Source organism: Phytophthora ramorum, assembly GCF_020800215.1.
Source record: "Phytophthora ramorum isolate Pr-102 chromosome Unknown Phyram_PR-102_s0003, whole genome shotgun sequence".
In the NCBI taxonomy this organism is placed as follows: Eukaryota; Oomycota; class Peronosporomycetes; order Peronosporales; family Peronosporaceae; genus Phytophthora; species Phytophthora ramorum.
The window spans coordinates 3428369-3453062 of NW_027150649.1; the positions used below are offsets into that span (position 1 = coordinate 3428369).

General features: G+C 53.7%; 8 protein-coding genes across 8 annotated transcripts; 4 read left to right on the forward strand and 4 right to left on the reverse strand.

Moving 5' to 3' along the window:
* Positions 1-464: 464 nt before the first annotated feature.
* On the forward strand, positions 465-2873 carry KRP23_4171 (uncharacterized protein; the record flags this gene model as incomplete). Its single annotated transcript, XM_067889098.1, has 2 exons — positions 465-532; positions 608-2873. The coding sequence occupies 2 exons, from the start codon at positions 465-467 to the stop codon at positions 2871-2873; spliced, it is 2334 nt and encodes a 777-aa protein (XP_067748289.1).
* Positions 2874-4063: 1190 nt separating this feature from the next.
* On the reverse strand, positions 4064-6190 carry KRP23_4172 (uncharacterized protein; the record flags this gene model as incomplete). Its single annotated transcript, XM_067889099.1, has 1 exon — positions 4064-6190. One exon carries the CDS (start codon positions 6188-6190, stop codon positions 4064-4066), a length of 2127 nt encoding a protein of 708 aa, XP_067748290.1.
* Positions 6191-7971: 1781 nt separating this feature from the next.
* KRP23_4173 (uncharacterized protein) lies at positions 7972-10113 on the reverse strand (the record flags this gene model as incomplete). The annotated part of the gene is made up of 1 exon (XM_067889100.1): positions 7972-10113. The coding sequence occupies one exon, from the start codon at positions 10111-10113 to the stop codon at positions 7972-7974; it is 2142 nt and encodes a 713-aa protein (XP_067748291.1).
* A 1717-nt stretch (positions 10114-11830) lies between these two features.
* KRP23_4174 (putative phospholipid-transporting ATPase DRS2) lies at positions 11831-16429 on the forward strand (the record flags this gene model as incomplete). Its single annotated transcript, XM_067889101.1, has 1 exon — positions 11831-16429. The coding sequence occupies one exon, from the start codon at positions 11831-11833 to the stop codon at positions 16427-16429; it is 4599 nt and encodes a 1532-aa protein (XP_067748292.1).
* Positions 16430-16859: 430 nt separating this feature from the next.
* Positions 16860-17614, reverse strand: KRP23_4175 (Serine/arginine-rich splicing factor SR45; the record flags this gene model as incomplete). The annotated part of the gene is made up of 3 exons (XM_067889102.1): positions 16860-16994; positions 17066-17391; positions 17464-17614. 3 exons carry the CDS (start codon positions 17612-17614, stop codon positions 16860-16862), a joined length of 612 nt encoding a protein of 203 aa, XP_067748293.1.
* A 208-nt stretch (positions 17615-17822) lies between these two features.
* On the reverse strand, positions 17823-18455 carry KRP23_4176 (uncharacterized protein; the record flags this gene model as incomplete). The annotated part of the gene is made up of 1 exon (XM_067889103.1): positions 17823-18455. The coding sequence occupies one exon, from the start codon at positions 18453-18455 to the stop codon at positions 17823-17825; it is 633 nt and encodes a 210-aa protein (XP_067748294.1).
* A 408-nt stretch (positions 18456-18863) lies between these two features.
* Positions 18864-19469, forward strand: KRP23_4177 (uncharacterized protein; the record flags this gene model as incomplete). Its single annotated transcript, XM_067889104.1, has 1 exon — positions 18864-19469. One exon carries the CDS (start codon positions 18864-18866, stop codon positions 19467-19469), a length of 606 nt encoding a protein of 201 aa, XP_067748295.1.
* Positions 19470-19633: 164 nt separating this feature from the next.
* On the forward strand, positions 19634-20269 carry KRP23_4178 (uncharacterized protein; the record flags this gene model as incomplete). Its single annotated transcript, XM_067889105.1, has 1 exon — positions 19634-20269. One exon carries the CDS (start codon positions 19634-19636, stop codon positions 20267-20269), a length of 636 nt encoding a protein of 211 aa, XP_067748296.1.
* Positions 20270-24694: the final 4425 nt, after the last annotated feature.

Below are 24694 nucleotides of genomic sequence, written 5' to 3' on the forward strand. Positions count from 1 at the left end.
CGTACAGGCTGCGGGACAATGTCGGCCAGCAATGATTAGACTCGAGAGAGCTGCAGAACAGACCTTCCCATCTCTGGACTGGGCAGCATGGTTAGCTCCCCTCGTTCGTTTTTTATACTTTCCTACACACGAAAGTTCATCAAACAATAACCGACATTCACGTGTCGACTCTGAATTTCAGACTTGTCGTACCCTCTGGCATCGGTGAATGGGGGGGGGATACTAAAGTTGATAGAGATGCCATTTTCGTTCTAGAATGGGTGAAACGCTACGCAAAGCCTATCACCAGCACGCAGTTGTCCCTCGAGTTCTGCTTCGATCGAAATACTCACTTTGACTAGCATGCGACGTGTGCGACATACATCAAATTTACACAATCTACTTCAAGAAAACACCAACTACACACAGTTGAAACGTAACCAAGGTTACACTCGACAATCACTCTCAATTCCTGCACAACAGCAATGGCTTCCGGCGAGTACGGCACCTGCGTGCCATCTCGAACTGTGTCGGCCATACGTGTCACCAAGCGGTAAGAATACTCTCATTCGATGTGTCAGGTGCCCCTCTACATTGTCATGCACTAATGTATATATTTGTCCCTCAGGAAGCGCGGTACCGAGGCTTCAATGCAGCGTCAAGTGGCCCAGAAACTGCAACTTTGCGCCGACACGAGTGACTCTTTCGCGTCCATCCAGCGCTCATTGCAGCGCCAGTTCCTACGGTACAAGGCCCAGCAGTCCCGCGCCCACGAACTGGGACGGTTACAGGCTGCATTTGAGCAAACGACCCAGTTCCAGACCTTTTTGGGGGCCCAATTGCACGGGGAAGAGCAATGGGGGCAACAGGATATGGGCATCCGCAAAAGGACGGACCGGTTGGTGCGGAAAGTGGCGAACAAGAAAATGCCAGTAGTACAACGTACCCTAAAGATCGTCAAGAAGCTGCCTCGTCTCATGAAAAAGGCAACTTCCATTGTGTCGGAAAGACGGCGGCTGATTAAGGAGCAGGAGGAGCTCCCGACGAGCCACCAGTGGGTGCCAGCGATACTGTGGAGGGTGTACGACGATGTGGTAGAAGCTTCGAAGCAGGAGGACGAGGTGAAGCCGCTGAAAAGTGCCATGCATATGGTGATGAAGACGTTGAAGGAGAAGAACCCGTTCTTCTACTTGCAAGTGTTGTACCAGCCCCCGCCCGCGCATTTGGATGGGCAGTGGGAGATTCACGCGTCGGACAAGTTGAAATCGATTGCAGAGAGCATGGATCCGTTCTTTCGGGACTTGAAGAGGAGATCATTCGCGCTGAAGAATAAAAGAGACCCGCACGTGAAGATACATTACGGATGGAACCATTTGCGAGTTACACTCGCGTTTGCGAGGAGAGCGATGAGACACTTTCACTTTCTGATTTTGCATTTGTATGCGGTGGCAATGGACTGTGAGTCGCCGAATGTGCACGCTGGCATTATTTCCGAAAAGGCGTCAAGTGGGATTATTCGTGCGGATGCAGAGCTACGATCACGGCTAGGATTGAGTCGTGAGGCTGCTGTATCCGAGGACAATTTGATCAAGGAGACCTATGAATGGACACCCGAGTTGCTTGTCTACCTTGAAGAGTGGAAACGGTGTCGAAATTCTGGACGAACTGTCTTTGGATTTACGCACTATGAGCGAGAACGAGACTTTTTACCACAATTTTCGCCTAGGCATACGTCAAGGAAACACGGTAGACGAATACCACGCTTTGATGTCCTTGCTGACATTAGTTATCATTTACGTGATGTAAATCGTGCATGGCGTGCATCTAAGTTAGGAACTCCTGGCTTCAAATCGATGCGAATTGAAGATATTGGCGCACTAGAGACGAAGATTAAAGGCAGTTTAGCAACGGTGGTAGATTTAATCTACAAGATGATGTTGGCGCGCTGGATGGATCGAAAGAATCGTTCTGATGCGTGGTGGGACTCGGTCGAATTTCGCGAAGGGATACTCTTTGAGGAAGAATCCCTAGCTGAAACTACTGAAGACTCACAGGTTAAGGTCGTGGATGATTCGACTTCAGACACAATGGCGTCCAACGATGACCTGCAAGATGTTACTGACGCTGAATCTGTTGAGCACAAAGACGTTCAAAGGACTAAAATGTTTTTACCCACTGGAGGCGGCTTTCGCGGCCCGACTTCGGTGACACTGCGTGAAGTTGTTGATAGTGCTTTGGCAGCAAAGGCAGCGTACGTTGCAGAGTACTCACCGCCAAGCCAAACAGTTCCACGTTTACGGGTCATGGATCACACCGTTACACTGCGCGATATTTATGCTTGGACTGACGAAGAGATCGACGCCTTTGTTTGCAAAACGAAGCGTGTAGCCGAGGTGCGCGCTGCAATGCTTCGTCTACACAAGCGCTTAGAGTGGTCGAAAGTTTCCCGTGAGACTTCGATCGATACTGACACGACTTCATCTTTTGGCGAGCACATTCGTGATGACTGGCGCTTGTCGTGCATTGCAGCTCACTTGTGTACTTTAACGAACAAGGCTGTTGCGTTTGCTGAAGAAACAGCAATGCATGACGCTGCAAAAGCATTAATCAAGCGGCCATCTCTACGCGTAACCCCGATACCAGCGGAAAACAGCAACAACAAGCCAGATTCTCTGCCTGCTCCAGAAGATGATCTTGTTAAAGAATTGCAGGAGGGTGTACTAAAAGCTCATCAAGACATTGCCGGAATATTTGATTCGTACGACGGCGAACACACAGCCAAGTGGCGTGATTTTATTCACTCTACGGGGCGGACCACTGCCCAGCTATTGCGCAGCATTTCGCAGGATGACGTTCTACATGAACTGGCCGTCAGCGTGCGAAAGCGATCATGAGTGACTCTCGTGCCTGTGGCTAGTCCGGTGTCTATGGGTAACCGCGCGAGATGGTCCTTGGTAGAGACTACGCGGTGGTGAACAGACACAAAAGGTCATCTACGATACTAATGCCATGCCTGATTCGACTGATGTTGCGAGTGAAGAGCATGGAGGCTTTGATGAATTACACCGTACCCCAAGGAAGTTGACCGCATTATGTTTTTCGCTTGCATAGCACGCTCGGAAGTTCCACCCGAAATGCAATCACGGCTAATTCACCTGTGCTGGGGCTTCTTTGTTAACGCTTGTACTGCGAAGTATTATATTCCCATCGTTGCGTTGGGTCGGGATTCGACGAATCACGATGACTGGCTAGTCGGGCTCACGGTTTGAATGATTTTCCCTTGCACATTGCACAAATATGCATGAACAGAATGGCGTTGGAGATCGATTGTTGTTGTCATCAATTGTTGGTAGCCGCGATCAAAGAAGTACCGTCACATTGAGACGCCACAGATACCAGTTGCGCGGTTTCCTCGACTGTATTGCCATAACTTCATACGCGTAAACGTTGGTGAATCGACAGTAGATTTTTAATGCTCTGTCTGCAAACCCTTAATGTACACATACTACATGCTGAAGTATATTCTTGTTTCTTGATACTTCAAGGTAGACAGGCTCGGATATAGTGGTTCTCCGACAACACGGCTCAAGCTCAATGGTTTCGCCGGGATTGAGTCATCGCACGGACGTTTTAGCGTTACGAAACGGACGTCGAAGGTTCGGACTGAATTTCAATCGATGATGACCACTTTAAGAAGGGCCGACCAAAGAATACCCGATGGGGTGCTGCTACGCTAAGCCCAGCGAGGGTACTACGGGCAATAAGCGCACACCCAAGCCAAGCGGCTCTCATCAAGCAGGCGATCGAAGCGGTATTGGAGCATTGGGCAGCCACTTTGACGGAGGAGACTGGGGTGGTGGTGGCGACGGGGACGGAGATGGCGGCGGTTGTGACTGCGATTGAATACTGCCTAAGCTTTTTACTCCCTGATCAGTCAATACACTCGTTTCGGCTTTCCTACAATTATCCTGCTCTCAAAATGTGTTCATTGAGTAGTTGTAATCCACAGGCATTGACTACTACGATACCCTCGCACTGAAGTACGCAACAACGTATGAGTTGTCCTCCTCAGCGCACCAGATGACTAAAGAAGCACCGTGACATTGAGATGCCACAAATCAGACCAGGAAAATGTCCCCGGATAAACCAGTCGTGCAGTGTCCTTCACCGTATTGCCATCAACCTCGTAGACGTACACATTTGTAAAGCGAGCGCGAACCATTTTGATCATGATAATCGCCAGCAGATCTTTCGAGCTAATCAGATATTTCCCGTTTAATATCACGTGTCCTGAACAATATACTCCGTCTGCAGACGCGAACTTCATCCCTTTGAAGTAGACGTAGTTCTTGTAGTCCGAAATGATACCAAACCGTGCCTGGAGTTCAGCACCAGTCGATATTTCAAAGTTGGTGAGTTGGGACTTAAGCGAGACGTCAGCTTTCTCATTTGCCGACTGGTTCTTGCTTTGGCTCGATCTTTGACGAACCTCTTCGGGGTGATAGTGCCAGTAAAACTTTCGCAAAATTGCGTAACACGTAATAGTTGCGAGCAAAATGATTCTCGGGAAGAATGTTGCGGCGAGGAATGTGCCATCCTTTTGAGGGATCTGAAAGGCAGACCAAAAGCGCAAGGGGGACATGGAATCAACATCCAGTGTCACATCTGCGTCGCCAAGCTGGAAAACGGTATCAGAGTATGATATCACTTCATTGAGTACAGCAGATGAAGCACGTAATAAGCTTAAGCGGTACATGTGAATGATCTCGAACACAAAGATGGCAACTGCTGGATCAATCCGCTCCCGGACAGCCGAGCTGAGAAGACCAACCAAACCGAAGTACACGACTAGAACGTCAGCGTGTACCAGCTCCACGTGCACATGGACAATTTCGTGGCCAGAAAGATTTGCAGCATTCGACATGGCCAACTCGAATATCGTCCAAAACGAGTTCAAATACCATGATAGCAACACCAAAATGCCTCGAGTCACGAGCGTTGCAGTTGACACGGAGGCGAACGGGTCGCCGATCCATATCTTCCCTATTCGAGCGTTTTGAAATGACACCAGGAACAGTATGACTAGCGAAAATATCGTCTGCACTCCAAAGACGAAGTGAAGTCCATGTACCCAAGCCCAAGTATCCGTAATAACCGGCTCTCCGAACCACTCCCAGCGTGACAAAGCGAGCTTTGCATCTACTGCGTCCAGCAAAGGATACATGTAGCATATATTCGACTGATCGTCAGCATCGAAGAAGCCACGCTTCCGCGTTGTCACCAAAATCTTGACGGGTTGTGTGAGTGGGTTCTGAGGAACGCTACGCAGCTTCAAGTAGCTATCGTCCGTTAGCTCGACGAACTCGTAGATCTGGAATTCAAGTGAGCGCTGGAACGGATACGTTGGTGCCACTGCGTAGAAATGCTCCGAAACGCCCACTTGCATGTCATGCACGACAGTCAGTATACCTAAAAGAGCGGGCCCATACTTCTGATGCGCACGTATCTCGTAGTCTTGGACTGATAGCGAAACCATGACTAGATACAGATCACTTGGGTCGTCCCGCAAACGCACTAAATTGTAAATACGCACCGCCGATGGATCCCCTGACACAAGTGGTGTAAAGGTGCAGTCCACCACCACCACAACCAGCTCGAAATTGGAGAGGGTATTGTTATTGTAGTTGGTATCACTCACCATTTCTAAGTACCCGTGACTTAGGAAGGCGTGGTTGTAGACAGCGGAATCGAACTGGGAGACAGCAGAGCAATTTTCCGTAGATGTCTTGGAGGCAGACTCCAAAAACACAGCGTAGTCTCTTGGTGTCGTATCTCCACCTAACACGTCCTGAACCAGTGGGCTGTCTCCGACGAGTCCGTCTCCCATGTAGTCCGCAATGAGCGACGAGGTAGAAATGCCAAAAGACTCGGTTGGGTTCGGCATTGCACGTAAAACTTCCACAGTTCGCCAGGTGGCCATCAAGGAGATATTGATGTACTGTATGGCGGCAGCGATCACCAGAAGGCGGCGCACGACTTGGAAAATCTGCCACTTGTTCAATTTCTTCTTCGGTAGTGGAGCCTTGACAAGATATTTACTTTCGCGACTGAACGCGGGTGAGATCACCGATCGCCGTTTTCCCTTTGCTTTCACTTGCAACTTCACTATCGAGGAGCCCGTCGGGGCTCCGTTGCTGTCGGTCTTCGCCATCAATACGAGCAATTGTCGATGTCAAAATGGCACGCAAGTGACCATCTTGTCAGGGGCTAAAGTTATCGGAGACAGAGGTGAGACGAAATCTATTGTTGCACCGAGTTTGAAGGCAAGTCTTCAGCACGCTGAGCTAAAAATTGAAGGCAAGGAACGTTAGCCTTCAGCACAGTGAGCTAAAAACAATGACACGCCGAGTCTACCAGGAACGAATGGAACCAAGAGCATGTTGAGGCAAAAATTTGGCAGCTGTTTGCCTTCAGCCTTAATTGAAATGCTTCCTTACCTACCTAAGTCGAGGAGATGCTGGCAAATAGGAACTACATGTACCAGGATAAGCGCCATCATCAATCCAAAGCATAGTACTACGGAGTATGGGTCATGGTATGCGGGTCTCCAACCAAGGTTTGTGTAGTTTGAAGTCGCAGTTATTACAAAACTAGACGAGATGAAATCTATAATGCTTACTTCGGAAAGGTGGCAGTTTTAGTGGATACACGAGCTGCCATAGCTGAATTTATCCTGTTAGCGATTTCCCGTCGGCAGGGCACAGCGATTTCGTTTACCGATAAGATCGTGGAGGCACGCGATTGCAGTATTGCTGCTAGTCGTATCGATCGTGCAAGGTGTATCCATTTTCCAGCCAGCGTCTTTGGCGACGCACACAAAGTATTCTCAAGTGTGGAGTCCGTTGTACGACGATTTATCGGAATCTGCGTCACCTTCGATTGTCCTCCAACATTCAACAGCGGGCCGTCATCACAGCATCCTTCACCCCATGGAAACACTCACTATGGGGAAATCTCGCTGGACACACCTCCACAAATCTTACACGTGGCGTGTGGGTTACTGCAAGTGCATTCGGGGATAACAATCTGTACAACCACAGTGTATCGTCGACATATGAAGCGAACGGACTGTACTTCAACTCACCCTACGTGTCTGGGATCTTATCGAGCGACGCTCTCCGTATCGGGGATCTAGAGCTGCCGAGTCAATACTTCGGAGAGGCGAACGATACCAGTCCCTTTTGGTCCGTTCGACGAGAGATTCGGGTTCGCTTTGACGTTGGTAGTCAAGCATAAGTGGAGACGCCACTACATCAGCTGATGCGTCAAGGGTCGTTGGATGGAGAAATGTTTGCGATCTACACTGGAAGAAATGAAAGCCCCGGGGAGCTCATGGTGGGGGTTATGACTCGAAAGGCTTCAAGAGCTACTTCTCGTATCAACATCGTGTCATCAATCTCTTGTCCGATTTGGCTCGACGAGGGAACTTGAGCATTTCTGCTGCCAGCGTAGTGTTCTTTTTGAATATTGGTCCATTCATATTTGGACCGTCAGATGAGATCTCGCAAATCGCTGAAATGTTTGGAGAAACATAGCAAGCTCCAGGAGAAATGGCGTACTCAATCTCGAAAGAAGATTATGTGCTGCAAGTGGAAGAAAAGTGCACGGGGGATGTTCGGCACGGGACTTTGGTGCGGCATTCCTTAGCAAGGTTTACGCCGCGTTTGCCACGAGAAGCAAAGTGCCTCAAAGTGGAGTAGCGTTGACGACGTAAATGAAATTGACGGGTACGGTCCGTAAATGTAACATCCAAATGTCATCACCGCAGATAAAATCTTCGTTTTCGGTCCTAAAAAATACCAAGATGCTGCTGCCTTAACACCATGAAGGACGATTGAAAGGGTCAGTTCATCTTTTTGAAGCCGAGAGAACTAAAAAGCGCTATCAAGTCTTGAACATAGTTCTTGTTCCCTTGTTCTCGACTGCTCCTGCTCAAAGCAGCACCGTGACATTCAGATGCCACAAGTCTGACCACGTAAAGGTCTCCGGGTACACTAGTCGTGAAGTTTCCTTCACTGTGTTTCCCTCGACTTCATATACGTAGACATTCGTCAAGCGCGAACCAGTCGCCTTGATCATTGCGATCGACAGTAGATGCGTGGTATCAACCAAGAATTTTCCGTTCACGATCACGTACCCGGAGCAGTACACACCATCTGCCGATGCAAACTTCATGCCCTTGAAGTACACGTAGTTGTTGTAGTCGGAAATGAGGCCGAACCGCGTCCGCAGTTCGGCGCCAGTTGAGATCTCGAAGTTGGTAAGGTTACCTTTCAATGCAAGCGCTGTCTTTTCGTTGATCGACGACCTCTCCGTGCTCATTGCGCTTGATCGTTGACGGTTCTTTTCCGGATAGAAGTGACGGTAAATCTTGTGCACGATGGCAAACCCCGCGATAATCGACAGCAAAATGGCGCCAGGGAAGAAGGACGCCAAGAGAAAGGTGCTATCCTTACTGAGAGGAATCTGAAAGGAAGTCCATAGACGTAGCGGTGACATCTTGGCAGCACTCGCTGCAACCTTCGGCACGCCTAAGTAGAAAACCTTATCGGAGTACTTCACAACCTCCTTACGAATAACGGACGACCACGTCTCGATGCTTAAGCCATAGTTGTAGATAATCTCGAACAAGAAGATTGCAACTGACGGGTCAATTCGCTCGCGGAAGATGGCGCTGAGAAGGCCAACTAAACTGAGGTACACCACAAGGACATCAGCGTGCACCAGCTCCGTGTGAACTCTTACGATCTGCGTTTTCGAGATTTTGCCGCCATTTGCCAAGCAATACTCGAACAGCATCCAGAACGAGTTCACATACCACGAGATGATCACCAGAATGCCGCGCGTCACGAGACTTGCAGTTGATACCGCAGCGAACGGGTCACCGACCCATAATTTGCCTGTCCGCGCATTCTGGAAAGCCACGAGGCACAAGACAGCCAAAGAGAAAATCGTCTGCACTCCGAAATACAGGTGGAGTCCGTGCACCCACGCTCGTGAATCTTGAAGCACAGCTTCGCCGAGCCACTCCCAACGATTTTGAGCGCTCGTCGCGTTTGAATCCAGCATTGTGTACATGTAGCGAATATTTGACTGCTCTTGTCCGTCGAAGAACCCGCGTTTCCGTGCCGTCACTAGACGTTTCACAGGTTGCGTGAGCGGGTCGCGGGGTACACTGCGTAGCTCAAGGTAGCTATCGGTGGTTATCCTCACAAACTCATACACCTCAAAGTCCATGGATCGCTTGTACGGGTACGTCAACGCCATGAGGTAGAATTCGCCCATGGAGTGTGCGCTCATATTGCGCGCTAGAGAAATCATGCCCAACACTCCTGGCCCCTTCTTGCGGTAGTCACGAAGCTCGTAATCCTGCACGTTGAGCGACATGGTCACCATGTACAAGTCGCTCGGGTCGCTACGTGAGCGCACCAAGTTGAAAAAGCGCACCATAGCAGCATCTCCGGACTTGAGGTTCGTGAAGCTGCAGTCCACCACTACAGCCACCAGCTCGGAGTTGTCCAGAACGGTGACATTGTACTTGACGTCGTCTACCATCTCGAGGTAGGCTTGGCTGAGGTAGCTGTAGCTGTAGATCGCCGGGTTGAATTTCGGTAGGCCAGAGCAGTTGTGAAATGACGTGTTCGTCTTGGACTCGAGAAACACGGCGTAGTCTCGTGGCGTCGTGTCGTTCCCTAGGACATTCTTGACCAGCGGACTTTCGCGAATGAGGCCCTTTCCGAGGTATCCGGAGATCAGTGACGCCGTGAACACGCGGAAGGACTCCGGCGGGTTGTGCGCACCTTTCAGCGTCTGTATCATGCTGGACGTGGCTGTCATCGAGACGATAATGTACTGGATGGCAGCTGCGATCACTACGAGGCGGCGGATGATACCGAAAATGTACCACCGCATCAATTTCTTCCTGGCCCTGTGGCCTACCAAGTATTGGTGTCCACGCGGGATCGATTGAGATTTTGTCGCTTGAGTAGAGATTCCTGGCGTCCATGAGGTTCGTGACTGTCGAGACGACGCAGGCTTCACCTCCACCTGCGGAATCGAAGAGGGTTTCGACATGACGCTCTCTGCTTGCTGCGACGCTCTTCACTTGCAAGACAAACTGGAGTCGTGGCGAGTTTACTCCCGGGAGTGAAGCCCGCCGATGAAAGAATAGACTCGCCGGAGAAATGAAACGGATGGTCCCTTCCGTCTCAAGCGTGAGCGTCAGTTTTTCATCGCGCGACCAAAAGTCAATTGCAACTCTGAGCTTGCAATAGCTTCACACTTTCCTGGTCATACGTCTGCGTTAAAAGGCTACAATTAGATCTGTAGCTTCGTGGCCACCAGGTCGTCGTTTGTGGTGGCGGTGGATTGTTGCTGGGGCAGCGTGAGCTGGGTGACGAGTGGCGCTTCGCTGGATGCGAGTTGGTCGACATGGTGGTGGTTGTCTTCCGTGCAATGGATAGTTATTGTATGCGAACTGCCGTTCGACAATCATTTTGTGTCGGCTTCAATATGCGCATTCACGCTTTGCATCCTGGTGGGCAAGCTGTTCAAGCCTCCTCCATGCTTTGCCTGCCAAGTCGACAAAGTCAACGCATTGTAGTGCTCTTAAGACGTCAACTCATGTTGGCACCACGGCAACCAGTGGCTAGTATTCAGTGGCCCACTGGCAGTGGATAATGGTGACGATGGCTGCCTTAGTGGTGGCTGCCAAAGTGGATGCTGGGCTCGTTTACTATGCTTGTAACGAGACAACTGATCGACTCGCACGCGGTAGCGCTACTTTCAACTCTTCGCTCTGTTGAAGGCCGAGTTGTGGAGCCCAGCTTTGCCACCGTTTTACTCACGGAGTTCCCCGTTGCAAGCTCCAAGTGCTGCGTTGCAAGCCAGCCAGCCAGCAAGGCCATCGGCTCAGGTGCTGCGGTAGCACTGCTACCGGTAGTTGCGGATACTTGTACAGCTCGCCACAAATTCGCCCCCTGCGCGTGGGTATATTTCCAGTGGCACAGACGACAGGCTCGCTCGATACTTCCTCTAATTCCGTCACCTGGAGCAGATCAGTCTGAACGCCGACCTGACTAACCCACTGTGGGACGGCCCTGAGATTGTGCGGCGCCCGGCTTACCGCACGCCGGACAAGCGACAGCGTCGATGCCCGCCTAACGTCGAACGCTGCATCCGCTTCCGCGAGGAACAACAGCTCTACCTACATCCCTCCTTTTACATGCACCAAAGGGTCAATTGAGCCCCCCCCCCCCCCCCCCGCACTCACTGGAAGCAATGGTACCATTGATCTCCCCTTGAATGCAGGACGGCGCCATGGAAGTGAGCGGTCTGATTGCGGCAGCGTCCATCACCAGAAAATAGTCTTTTGTGGGAGGGGGTTCGCGGCATCCCTGCTAAGAGACCCCATCAAGCGCGAGGTTTGCCTTGCCTCGCCAGCGCAGCAAGAGAGCGTCAACATGCACATGGCAATGGCCAAACAGCAAATGGACCAGGCACCGCGCACGCTCGCTGTCCTGTCCAGCTGCTCTTTCACTGCTCTTTCCAAACGGCATCATGCTCATATTCCGTTTCTCCCATCAATGCTTCTCGACAGGATATCCAATCCACAAGGCCTCCAATCCCTTTTTTTCATTCACCCTTTGTAAACAACTACCATCTCTTTCCACAGGATATCAAACGTTACTTTATTGTAGGTGTCGCATTTATGTACCAAAATAGGTTCCCAGTCCCAGACGCTCATTACACAACCAAACAGCACAAAGTCTCCACTCGTCCATCCGCAGCAATGCCGCCGCCGACTGGGGACGACGAGGGCGGCACGCCCACCGCCCCCTACGCGCTGCTGCAGCCCACCACGTCCCCGTTCCTGGACGAGATCGACGCCGACAGCATCCTGGGCAGCGGCGTGGTGGACGTCCACGTGGACGACAGCCACGGCGAGGAGGACGCCCCGCAATTGGCCCACATTCCCGAAGCGGAAGCCGAGTCAGAATCAGATTACCGCTACGTGCACCTTAATGCGGACAACGCCGGCTACTGCAGCAACTTGGTCATCACGAGCCGCTTCACCGTGTACAACTTCCTGCCCAAGCTGCTCTTCTACGAGTTCAGCAAGCTGGCCAACGCCTACTTCCTCGTCATCTCCGTCATGCAGACCATCAAGCCCATCTCCAACACGGGCGGCTTCCCGGCGTCGCTGCCGGCGCTGTCCATTATCGTGCTCATCGACATGTTCTTCGCCTGTCTGGAGGACTACAAGCGCCACAAGGCGGACCATATCGCCAACAACTTGCCATGTCTACGCTTCCAGAAGGAGAGCAGGGCGTTCGAGTCCGCCAAGTGGCACATGCTGCAGGTCGGGGACGTGGTGAAAGTGGCGAACCGAGACCCGGTCCCGGCGGACCTGGTGATTCTAGGAGCCTGTGAGCCCGAGCCGACGAACCCCGCGGGCATTTGCTACGTGGAGACGAAATCGTTGGACGGAGAGACCAATTTGAAGCTGAGACAGGGACTGGAGGCCACGTACACGGCGCTGCTGAGTGACGCCGCGGTCGGAGACTTGAAGGGGACCGTCGTGTGCGAGACGCCCAACAACGCGATCCACCGCTTCAGCGGCTCCATGACGCTCGAGGGGGGCAAGAAGGAGGTCATCACGACAAACGCCATCGTGCTGCGCGGCTCGACGCTGCGCAACACGGAGTACATCTATGGTCTCGTGGTGAACACGGGCCCGGACACGAAGATCATGATGGCCTCGTCGTCCGAGCCCATGAAGTGGAGCAACATGGAGAAGCGCCTGAACAAGCAGATTCTGTACATTTGTATGCTCATGGTGGCGCTGTGCCTCACGGGCGCAATTTTGTCGACGGTCTGGAACGCTCAAAATCTGGACAAGGACGCGCACAAGGCCGCGTGGTATTTGTATGATGGCAACTCGACGGCCGTCAAGTCGCCCACGGGGAGCTTTTTCATCATGGTGCTCTACTACTTTTTGCTGCTGAACTCGTTCATCCCCGTGTCGCTGTACGTGAGTATGACGTCCGTGAAGTTCATGCAGTCGTATTTCATGAACAACGACCTGGAAATGTACCACGACGAGACGGACACGCCGTGCCAAGTGCGCACGATGTCTCTGAACGAGGAGCTCGGTCAGATCGACTACATTTTCTCAGACAAGACGGGCACCCTGACGTGCAACATTATGGAGTTCCGCAAGTGCTCCATCAATGGCGTCGCGTATGGCATGGGCGAGACGGAGGTGGGCATTGCAGCCAGGAAGCGACAGCAGGAAGAAGCACCGATGACGTCCTCGTTTTTTGCAGTAACTCCCGGTGGCGGCTGTGCGGTTCCGATGAGGAAAGACCGCATTGATACTGCGCCGGACTCGAACAATCCTCCGACGGATCGTGTGGTCAAGGCTCCCTTCGTTAACTACCAGGACGATGCACTGTTCGAAGCGCTGGCGCAGAAGAACAGTGTCCAGGCGAAGTCAATCGGATCATTTTTTGAGCATTTGGCAGTGTGCCACACAGTCATGCCGGAAAAGGCCCCGGACAACAGTCTGCGCTTGAGTGCGTCTTCTCCGGATGAGCAAGCGCTGGTCGCTGCGGCTGCGTGCTTTGGCTACAAGTTTGTGGCTCGTGGACCTGGTAAGGCGATGGTCGAGTACTTTTCTTGCGTCGATCGCCCAGAAGAGATGACGTGCAATCAGCCGGTTGCTGATCACCCCGTTGGCGGCTACGAGATCCTGGAGGTACTCGAGTTTAACAGCACACGCAAGCGTATGTCGGTCATCCTCAAGGCCCCCCACGGCGAGTTGAAACTGTTCTGCAAGGGAGCGGACACCGTCATGTACGAGCGCTTGAGACCGACGAACGACCCTGCTGTCAAGCAGACGCGCAACCTGACGTTGCAGCACATGGAGCAATTTGCGTCGGAGGGTCTGCGAACGCTCGTGATTGGCATGACGGACATTGATCCGGCGTTCTTTGAGTCGTGGGTGATCCGCTACCGCACAGCCATCAACGATATGCGTCAGATCGACCTGCGTCGCAATGGCGAGGACAATGACATTGATCGGCTGATGGAGGAAATTGAGGTGAATCTGGACATTTTAGGTGCGACCGCAATTGAGGACCGGCTGCAGGCAGAAGTCCCTGATACAATTTACAAACTGCGTCAGGCATCCATTAAGATCTGGATGCTTACTGGTGACAAGGAGGAGACAGCGATCAACATCGGCTTTGCTTGCCGTCTGCTCGCCTCGGACATCGAGCGGATTGTGATCTCGGCGGATACGCACCCGGACTTGGCTAGCATCATGGACGAGCTGGAAGCATACAACCGTGAGGATGACAATGAAGACACTTCGGCGTCGACAGCAGCTGGAGCGCTTGGTGTATCGGTTTCGTCAGAGGCTCGACACTCGGTCTCGCTTCGGAACCAGCGCAAGCGAATGACCCGCATCGAGAGCATGGCGGAGATGCCAAAACAAGATTTGGGGCTGGTGATTGATGGCGAAACACTGGAGCTTGCGCTGGAAGAGTGCCCTGAGCTACTACTGAAGGTGGCGGAGAAGTGCGTGGCAGTGATTGCTTGTCGTGTGTCTCCTGCCCAGAAGGCTCAATTGGTGCGACTGGTTCGTGACAACAACCCTGAAATCCGAACTCTGGCCATCGGTGATGGTGCCAACGATGTCTCCATGATTCAAGCCGCACACGTGGGTGTTGGTATATCTGGACAGGAAGGTATGCAGGCTGCGAACTCATCGGACTATGCCATCGCGCAGTTCCGCTTCCTGTCCCGACTGTTACTCGTCCACGGACGATGGAACTACGTGCGCATGGGCAAGTTGATCCTGTACATTTTCTACAAGAATGTGATTCTGAACCTGACGCAGTTCTGGTACATGATCTACACGGGCTACTCGGGACAGAAGTTCTTCCTCGAATGGGGACTTCAGGGCTACAATCTGCTCTTCACAGCACTACCTATCGTACTCGTGAGCACCTTCGAACAGGATGTGCCTGCCTGCTTGGCACACAACTATCCGCTATTGTACCGTATTGGCCAGGAGAACACGAGGTTCAACACGAAGGTGGTCTGGGCCTGGATCACATCGTGTGTATGGGAATCGCTCATTATCTGCTTCGGCGTCGTGTACGGAATGCGTTACTTGGTAACGGGAGGCGACACCCCGACGATGTGGGTCTACGGGTGCACGTCGTTCACGATTGTGTTGATCGTGGTGACGTTGAAGCTGTGTCTGCACCAGCAAATGTGGTGGCCTATTCACATTGCCATCTACTTCGTGTCGTTTATGCTTTGGATCGGAACGGCAGCCTTCATCTCTCACGGTGACTCTATCAGTTCGTCGTACTGGAACGGCGTGTTCTCGAACACGTTCCGCATCGATGCGTTCTGGTTAGTGGTTCCGCTGCTGGTCATCTCAGCGTTATCACGCGACTTCATGTGGAAGGGGTACATGCGCATGTTCCGGCCGTCGTACAAGCACTTGGCCCAGGAGGTGAATGCCTACGGTCTCATTCACATCGCAGACCAACTACTCACGTTCCCACCGGCCGAGAAGATCCCGGAGAATGTGGCAGGCGGCGAGGCTGGCCGCGTTGCTGCTGGATCTCTGCTGACCTCAAGCATGCGCGATGTCAGCGTGACCAAGCCGATTGCACCGGCCGTGGTGATGGCGTCACGACCGCTAATCGGTCGTCTTGGCAGCCGCCGCTCGACAACGAGAGGCAGTGCGTTCAGTTACGATGCCGAGAGTGTTATGGTGGAGTCGTTCATGTCGACAGACAGATATGCCCGCGCTGCGAAGAGAACCAAGTCGATCTTCGAGCGCCACGCGAGTCGCGGCTCACTGGCCTTTCACCGCCTGCCTTCCGACTCGGACGCGGATTTCGAAGGGCTTACGGAGAGCACGCGCCTGACTCATACGCGTGCAGGACGTGCAGCCACGACAGCAGACGTATCCCCAACGCAGCGCTCAGCAGGCAATATTTTCCGCGGCGCGCGTCATGGCCAAGGTCGAAGGCGGTTCTTCTCTGTATCGGCTCTTTCGCGTAACTCGGAGGCAGACACGGCAGCAGGCCGAGCACGCGAGAACGCTACCGTTATCGCTGGCGGACACGACCGGCCTCCCGTCGACAGATTAACCAGAGTGCGTGAGAATGGAAGCATGACCGGAGCTGGCTCCGAGGGTCAGCGCAGCTTCCAACGCCCGTCGGCTCTGAGGACTCGCGGCTTCGAAAACCGCACCATGTCCAACGACGACGTCCACGATCTAGCCCACGGAGACAGCACAAGCGTGCCGCGCTCTCCTCTTGTGCGCCGCTATACGGGACGTAACACGCTGTCGAGTACGTAAGGTGCATGGAGATATCCAACTACATTGGGCACGCCCACCAGGTGAAGCTGAAATATGGAGATGAAGGACGTGTATTCATTAGAAAGGCAGCAGTAAGCAGCACGAAATCAAACACACTTGAACCAGTACAACATGCTGCGTGACTGATTAGTGTCCTCCTTAGCTTCGACTGCGGCTCCGACTCGGGCTGCGGCGTCGGCTGCGCCCGCGACTGGAGCTTCGGCTTCGACTGCGGCTGCTGAAGCTTCGGCTCCTGCTGCGACTGCGTCCGCGTGGTCGACTGAAGCTGCGACTGCGACTCCTGCTGCTGAAGCTTCTGCTGCGACTCGGGCTGCGACGACGTCGAAACGGGCTGGGCGAGCGTCTTCGCCCTCCTCGGGACGGTGGGGGGCTACGTCGGCCACCACCTCGGAACGGCGAAGGCGCCCGTCTACGGAACGCCGGCGACCTCGACCGTCCTCCACGACGGTTGTTTCCGAAGCTGCGGCTTCGACTGCGGCTCCGTCCTCGGAAGGGCGAAGCGCCACGTCGACCGCGTCCTCCTCGGATCGGAGAACGCTGGCGGCTGCGCGACGGTGACCGAAAGCGGCCACCACGTCGATTGCGACTGCGCGGAGACAGCGAGGTGCGCGTCACCGTGCGGCGGTTGTTACCCTGCTGGTTGTCGGGCTTGGGGGCGTCCGGCAGCACGCGCAGCTTGTTGCCGTCCAGCCAGCCGTCGTGCATGTGGTCCTTGGCGCTGTCCGCGTCCTTCTGCGCAGCGAAGGCCACCACGGCACTGGCTTTGCCTCGAGGCACGGCCATGTCCACGCGCACCACAAGCCCGAACTTGCCGAAGATCTCGCGCAAATGGTCGGCATTCACGTTGCGCGTGAGGTTCTCGACGCGCAGCGTAACCGGCTTGGATTTGGGCGAGATCTGAGCGCGAGCGGGCGATTTATCATCTGCAGATGAACGCGCGTCTAGTGAGATACAGAACAGCGAGCAGTTAGCGTGGGGTCATGGCTGAAATAGGGGGGAGGCTAAGCACGCACTGGATGGGGACCGAGAACGCGACGCCGAGCGAGATCTGGACGCAGAGCTTTTGCGCACATTGCGACTGGGTGAGCGTCCAGGAGACGAGCGCAACGGCGAGCGCGAGCGGGAGCGGGGGCGGGGGCGCGAGCTACGCGGCGACGAAGTCATGGGGAGCTCCTCGTGCCTCAAGTATTGATTGGGACAGGATCCGATCGCAAAATGTGGTGTGGTAGACACGATCTGAAGCTTCAGTTGCCTAACCTGGAGGTTAAGTTGAGAAACCTAACCATTCAGAAAGGCAACTTTGATAAGAAAAGGCAACTTGCTCGATGTGGATTCGTGCGTTGGTTCATATTTGGTCTTGCTGGCAGGCGTGCTACTTTTGTATCTGGAAACGCTCCATCTTGTCCACGAGTCGAAGCTCCTGGAAGGCTGCGGTGATGACCTCTCGGTAGCACAGCGGGTGTGTGCGCTTGTATAGCTCGCCGATCCACGAAGACGCCTCGTTCGTTTGGTTGGTGAGCGTCTGGCCGCTGTTCTCTGTGAGGTAGAGCGCTTCGCTCGAGTACTTAAGCGCCAGACAGCCGTGCTCCCACGCGCGGCCGTTAGCGAGTTGCTGGCGGCTGAGCATCTCCAGCACCTTGTAGAAGTCGAGCGCGTCGGCCTGCTCGGCCTTGGCCACGTCGATGGACATCGACTTGCCGCCCATCTTGAACTTGATCTCGCAGTCGCGGTCCACAAGCCCCGCGGTCTCGAACTTCACGGACGTGATGGTCTCGTGGCGGTAGTCGAAGCGCTCCGTGAGCTTGCGCGTCGTGGTGGAGTTGCTGCCGCTGATCTTGAGCAGCGCGTGGTTGGTGAACGAGAACTCCTCCTTCGTGGACTGCAGCGAGAACATGATCGTCTCGCTAGGCAGCAGGTACTGCGCAGCCAGACACTTGGAGAAATCGCGCACGACGTAGCACACGTCGCCCGCTCCGGATAAGTCACCAGCGAGGCCTTTCAACATGATATTCGAGGTGGTTTCAAGTGCGTGGCGCTGGGTCAATTGCTAAGTGAGGTGAGCCTTCTCCAACCGTCGACAGGAGCGGGCACACAATTATGGAGCGTTGAATCGACTATTGGGCAACTCGCTTTCACTGCAACTGCATCCCCCATCCTCTGACCAGTCCAGGAAATCCAGTACCACCGAGTGTATTGACATGCATGTTGGCGACAGTCTCTGTTCCAGGTCATCGTGTCCGCCGTAGTGAAGCGACAGACAAAGAGGAGCCCCATGTACGCAGCTTACTCACCAGGTTACAGTCCAAGTGGATACACTCCAAGTGGATTTTCATGTTGCCCTTACTCGACTGGCCATTCTCACTTTAGCGCGGCTGTTCACCAAGCTCCAAGCTCAAACTGCATTACCGCCACTATGTTCAAGGGTCTGACCAAGGATCTCACGGGCTCTGCAGACATCTGCAACACCGCCAAGGACGTCACCAAGCTGCACGCGACGTCCTACCTCCTTCCAGGCGAGGACATCCTGTTCGCGTTCGAGTCCGCCAAGGAGGAATTCGCCTTCACCAATGAGGCGTTGATCATGACAGTGGGGGAGAACGCCACCACTACACGGAAGCTGGTGCAGCGTGCCACGTACCGAGACTGCTCAATCTCCGACGTGCTCTTTGAGACGACCGGCCGTGTGGACCGCGACTGCGAGATCAAGTTCAAGATCGGCGAACACGACGTCTCCATTGACATTGCGCGAAAAGAAGAAGAGTTCGTCAAGGGATTCTACAAGACGCTACTGCTACTGGCTCGGGAGCAGCACTCCCGTTCTCGCAACTGGGGACAAGCTACAAAAGGTCTGGACGAAGCTGCCGACAGCTTGAAGATCACGGCAGGCCACGACCTCGTGTCACAAGCTTCAGAGGCTGCTGCATGGCTCGAAAACGCCTTCAGCGAGCGTAATCCACGCTGCTACCGCGATGTCATCACTACTGCCATGGCTCAGACTGTCACCGAGGGCAAGAAGTAACTAAAGAGAGCTGCAATACAGCTAGAAGTGCACGTAATGTCATAGTTGCCGTTGTCCTTTTAGGGTGTTCACTTAATATTTGTAAACTAGTTGCCGAATCAGAGTCGACTTCAACTGTATCCATTGAAAATTGCCTCACTTTTGGATTCCACACTAGACGCGCCATGGGCAACACGAACTCGACGATCAAGGGGCTGGCGGCCGACATCGCCGGCACGACGGACATCTGCGACGTGGTGGCGGACCTATCGCGCGCCTGGGCGGCCTCCTACCTGCTGCCGGGGGAGGAGGTCCTGTACGCGCTGCAGTCCGTGCGCCAGGAGTTTGCCTTTACCAACCGCGCGCTCATCAAAGTGAGTGCGGAAACGTCCACGACGACGCGGAAACTAGTGGATAGGTTTGAATATAAAAGCCACAGAGTGGGAAGCGTCCAGTTCGAGTCCACGGGAGTCGTGGACCGAGACTGCGAACTTAACTTTAAGATCGGGGACGGCAACTTCCACGTCGATGTTGTGCGGGGGAAAGAGAGGGAGGTCAAGGGGTTCTACAAGGCGCTCGTGCTGCTGAGCCACCAGCAGGAGGAGAACGAGCTTGACTGGGAGCTGGCCAAGCAGGCGATGGCCACGGCGAAAGACACGGTGCGTCTCTCGGACGCTGGCAGACAGAGTCTGAACCAGCAGTCGGACGAGACGCTGGCGTGGATGAAGACGCAGTTCCAACGGACGCACCCGCACTGCTACAAGGACATTATCCAGGGAGCTCTCGATGCCGCGCGGGCGGAGAGGGAGAAGGAGGAGTAAAAGAGCGACTTGGAAGCAAGGGACAATGCGGAGAAATGCTAGAAGAAACACTTGTGCGAGAAACTGCTGGAAATACTTTGCAAGCAGTATTTTGAGTTTGGAGTTATTTGTTATTGGTGTGTCTGCTCGTCGTCCAGGCAACCTGGAGGCAACATAGTGGGTTCATGGAAAATGTGGTGTCAAGCTGGTGCTGCGTGGAAGGGAGAGGTCGTGAACGGAAACGAGTTGTGGTTTTAATATGGCTGGTATCCGGCATACGATGTCGACGTAGGACTGTGCGGCGGCGAGCTCTCTCACGACAGACACTGTTGCTGCTCACACTCCTAATTTGGTTCCAGTATTCTAGTGTGAATTGAGCCATGAGCACCTTGCGGAGAAAATGGAGATCGACAATGACGCGACTACATTTCTATTGACAGCATCGTCTCAGCTCGATTCTAACATCTTCAATGCTATCATCGACAACCGAGAGCTGAATGTATTGGCAGCGCGACGTCACCAACTCTCACTGCTGGGCCGAGGTGTACGCCGTGTTAATCAGAGATTGTTCATGGACAACCAGTGGAGCAGAATCATGCCCCTGCAGATCCCGGTCTCCAGAATAGAGGTATCCGGCCAGCGTCAACTGCGATTGATCGACGATCGGCGAAGACATGGAGATATGGGTTCACGGATGATGACACCTTCGTAAGAGGCAACACTCACGACGCAGATCTTTCACATGACACCGAGACCGAGGCTCGACGCCTTTCGCACAGCAATGTATATCGCAGTAGTTTAGTGTCTTACCGCCGCAACAAGAAGCGAGTGCGGTGCAAGGCTGTTCTCGTACGGGTTGCTTCTCGATGGGGCTAGAAGTTTGTTAAGTGATGATCGAAGCAGGGGCCAACAGCGAAATTTATCAAAAGGTGTCAAGAAATTGCTCTGTAACGACAACGGTAGTCACCAGGTTTGATTCCATAAGGTGGAAGTACAGTACAGTTCGTACATTTGCAGAAATATGATAAAATACAACTCATCCGTGTATGTGTTAAGCTCCAACTCGTCTTCCCAGATTTCACTGGCGCGGGTCTTAGCCAGTCGACTGGTACTCAGATTGGGAGCTGGGGTAGTATTCGGATGAGGTTGAGCTAACATAAGAGGAGTCGATGGTGCCGCAGGAAGTCGAAGTGGCATGGCTGTCCTTGTTCGACGTCTGCATCACATCTTTGATCACCTCCATTGGGCTCATCGTTCGAGCCTGCTGCAGGCAAAGACCGCAGAACGACACCTTGCGCTGCTCCATTTGGAGATCTGAGCTCGTAAAAGTCAACTTGCGCTGGATACGACACGAGCGGCACAGGTAGCCAACGCACAGCTTGCACGTACTTCCCTCGCTCCTGCCGTAGTCACCACGTCGCAGCTTCGAGATTGGTGTGCAGCATGTGACGCAGATGTGAGCTCTGCCTGGAGCTCCCAACTCCTTGGCCATCTCGTAGCGCTTTCCCAGCAGCCACGAAATCTTTTTCATCTTGCTGCAGTGCGCGTACTTGAGGACAGTCAGGTAGCCCGTGGCCATGCTAGGGACAACCAACGCCTTGATCATGTCTCCTGCAGGGTCGACGATCCCCGAGCCGTAGACCTCCACAGTGTCCGGACCGAGCTGGCGGAAGATGCCACACACTGTCATGTTGGCGCGAACTCGACCCGGGAGCTCCTTCGTCTGCGGGAAATGGATCGAGTGGTAAATCTGGCACCCGATGCGTTCACCGTTCGAGAGTTTGACCGTCTTCATGTACTCAATGTAGACGTAGTCGCGGTTCTTGACCAGGGTGTTGTTGAACGGCAAGTCAAGCTCGATCCACTTGACCGTCATGGAGCGGAAGGGGTCTTCGGAAGTGGGCTCCTCGAGAACGGCTAGAACAGCGCCGCCACTCATGTCTTCAACGTAGGAGGCTTTTACTCGCATCGTCTCGAGGGTTGGGCTGTACGCACCGTACATGCAGTCTTCGACCGTGCCCCAGGTGATTCCAGTCATTAGCAGCGCAGGGTGATCCGACACAGAGCCCGAAAGAGACGTGCGGATGGGAGGGTCGCGCTCCATGTAGACGCGCGTGTCATCCTTGTTCTTGATCAGCTTCCACTCCTTCGGGTCGACTTTCGGACCGCCGTCACTGATGAAGGCCTCGTACTTCTGCACGCTTTGGTCGAAGAAATTGTAGGCGAACTCTTTCAGCTTGGACTTGTCGAACTCGGAGAGAGGGAGGTGGCCGAACGGGTTCACGACAAAGCGGTTTTTGCCCATTGCGCTAAACGGACGTAGTGCTCTTAGTGAGCGGAGAGGAAATCCTGGAATGGGAAAAGCGGAGGAGTCTACAAATTTGCGGCGACCATGACAAACTTAAGTTGTAGTCCCCCCGAGGTCCGAGGTCGGAGTCACCGGCTGTGAATGTCGGAGCTCAGGCTCGTGTTCTTATACAAGACGAGGATGACGATGGCGGTAACGTCGGCTTTTAATCCGAACGAGACCGTCGAATCCGAGAGAGAAAGAGGACAGCTTCCTCAATTCTGACCCCACCAGGCTGCATGTGACTCAGCTGCTTCCCCCATTGCCTTCAAGAGCGGCAGCTTGTACAGGCATTTAGCGTCCCAGCTGGTAACGGACATAGCGAGTGACCACTATATTATAGAGGTGGCACTTTCGAGCACAACTTGCACTGCAACCTGGCAAGAGTGGAGTGGTCTCCATGTAGTAACGCTTATAGAGGGGCGAGAATTCCACCATCTCAGCTTCACCGTCCCAGTTCATTGCTGGTATTCTGTTTTAGGGAGCGAGCGTATTCTTACCAGCCTTGAAAATACACCTGCTGCTGCCAACTGCATCACCCGAAGCTATTCGTCACTTTTAGGGAGCTCGTAGGATTATTTGGCTGCCCGAACAGGCAGAGAAATCGGATCAGCAGTTTAGGACGCGAATGGCCAAGGCGGCTGTTAGAGGCTCGGCTCCTGATCTGTCCGCTGACGCGGGTGAGCACGGCCAGGTGGCATTTCGTCAGAGTGGCCCGACCGCATGTGGCGGGGCACACATGAAGTCCGACATGTCGGGTGGGGAATCCCCTCTGGGATTTTGCGCAGCTCTCTGGTCGAGCTGCATCGCTTGCCACAGTCATCTCTTTATCGTCACGGCACGCGCCAGGGCACGTTGAAGCAAATGCCAACACCGAAATTTAAACGAAAGCGGCTGTCGGGTGTTTAACAAACAGGGCCCCGTCCACCTGAGGCAGGCTGGCGAATCCACGACGGCGCATCGACCACTTCAATGGCTCGAAGGGGGTCCGTAATTGAGCAAGCGTTTGTTATGGTGGCAGAGCTCAGAAGACCACTGCTCCTGAGTCCTACGAGGTCGTTACTCCTGCTGTGCCGCTAAGCCAATGTGAAACGTGAATATTCTTTCAGAGCCTCGCGTTCAGAGCGGAAGCGCAGCGAATTCTGCGCCACTACATGTAGAAAACATGTACTTTGACACATGTACTAATAACAGACGTAGTTTTTCCTGGGCTGTACAACCTCCCGGTGAGTGCTACGCTTCGAGCCTGGGCATGCGCTAGCCGGACCAGACACGAGTAATCTGTAGGCTCTCACTAAAGACACACATGGCAGGGCAAGGGTAGGCCCCTACTTTGGTTAACCTACTAAACTACCGACTGGTGACAATCTACCCGCCTTCAGAGCTCACACTCCTACATACATGCACCTCATTCCCTTATTTGCTGGCTCACCAGCACGTACACGACACCGTACCGACTCGAAGTTTTAAGTGTTCAATCGACCATGGGTAAGGATCGGTTCGTCGTGAATCCCTTCGCAGAGGTCACTCTCTCAGATGGCGACAAGGACAGCCTGAAGGACTTCGCCTACAACTTCATCGACCAAAACATCGAGAAGTACGAAGCGTACATCGGCAATAGCGGGGTCAAAGTGGATGAGAAGAAGTGGAAGCTGATCAAGACCAAGGACGACACCAAGGTGTTCCTCGAGCGCGACCCGGTGATCCGGACGTCCAAGGAGGGTATCAAGACTGACCACCCAGAGTTCTTGATGACCGGCATCACATGGGGAACCGTGGACGACTGCATGTTCGGCGCTGTGAACCCGTCGCTGGAGTCCATGAGGATTAAGGCCTCGTACGTGGAGGACATGAGTGGAGGCGCGGTACTGGCCTCGATCGATGTGCCGACTACAAAAGAACCGTTCAACTCTATGGCCGTCAAGTGGATGGAGCTCGACCTTCCCTTTGCCTCGACCTCGATAGTCAAGAACCGCGACTACGTCTATCTGGAGTGCACCACGACGGTGCGTCTGTCAAACGGTGAGCGTGTTGGCGTCATGGTTTTCCACTCGGTGAACTTCCCTCAAACCAAGTCGGTGCCTGGTCGTGTCCGCGCC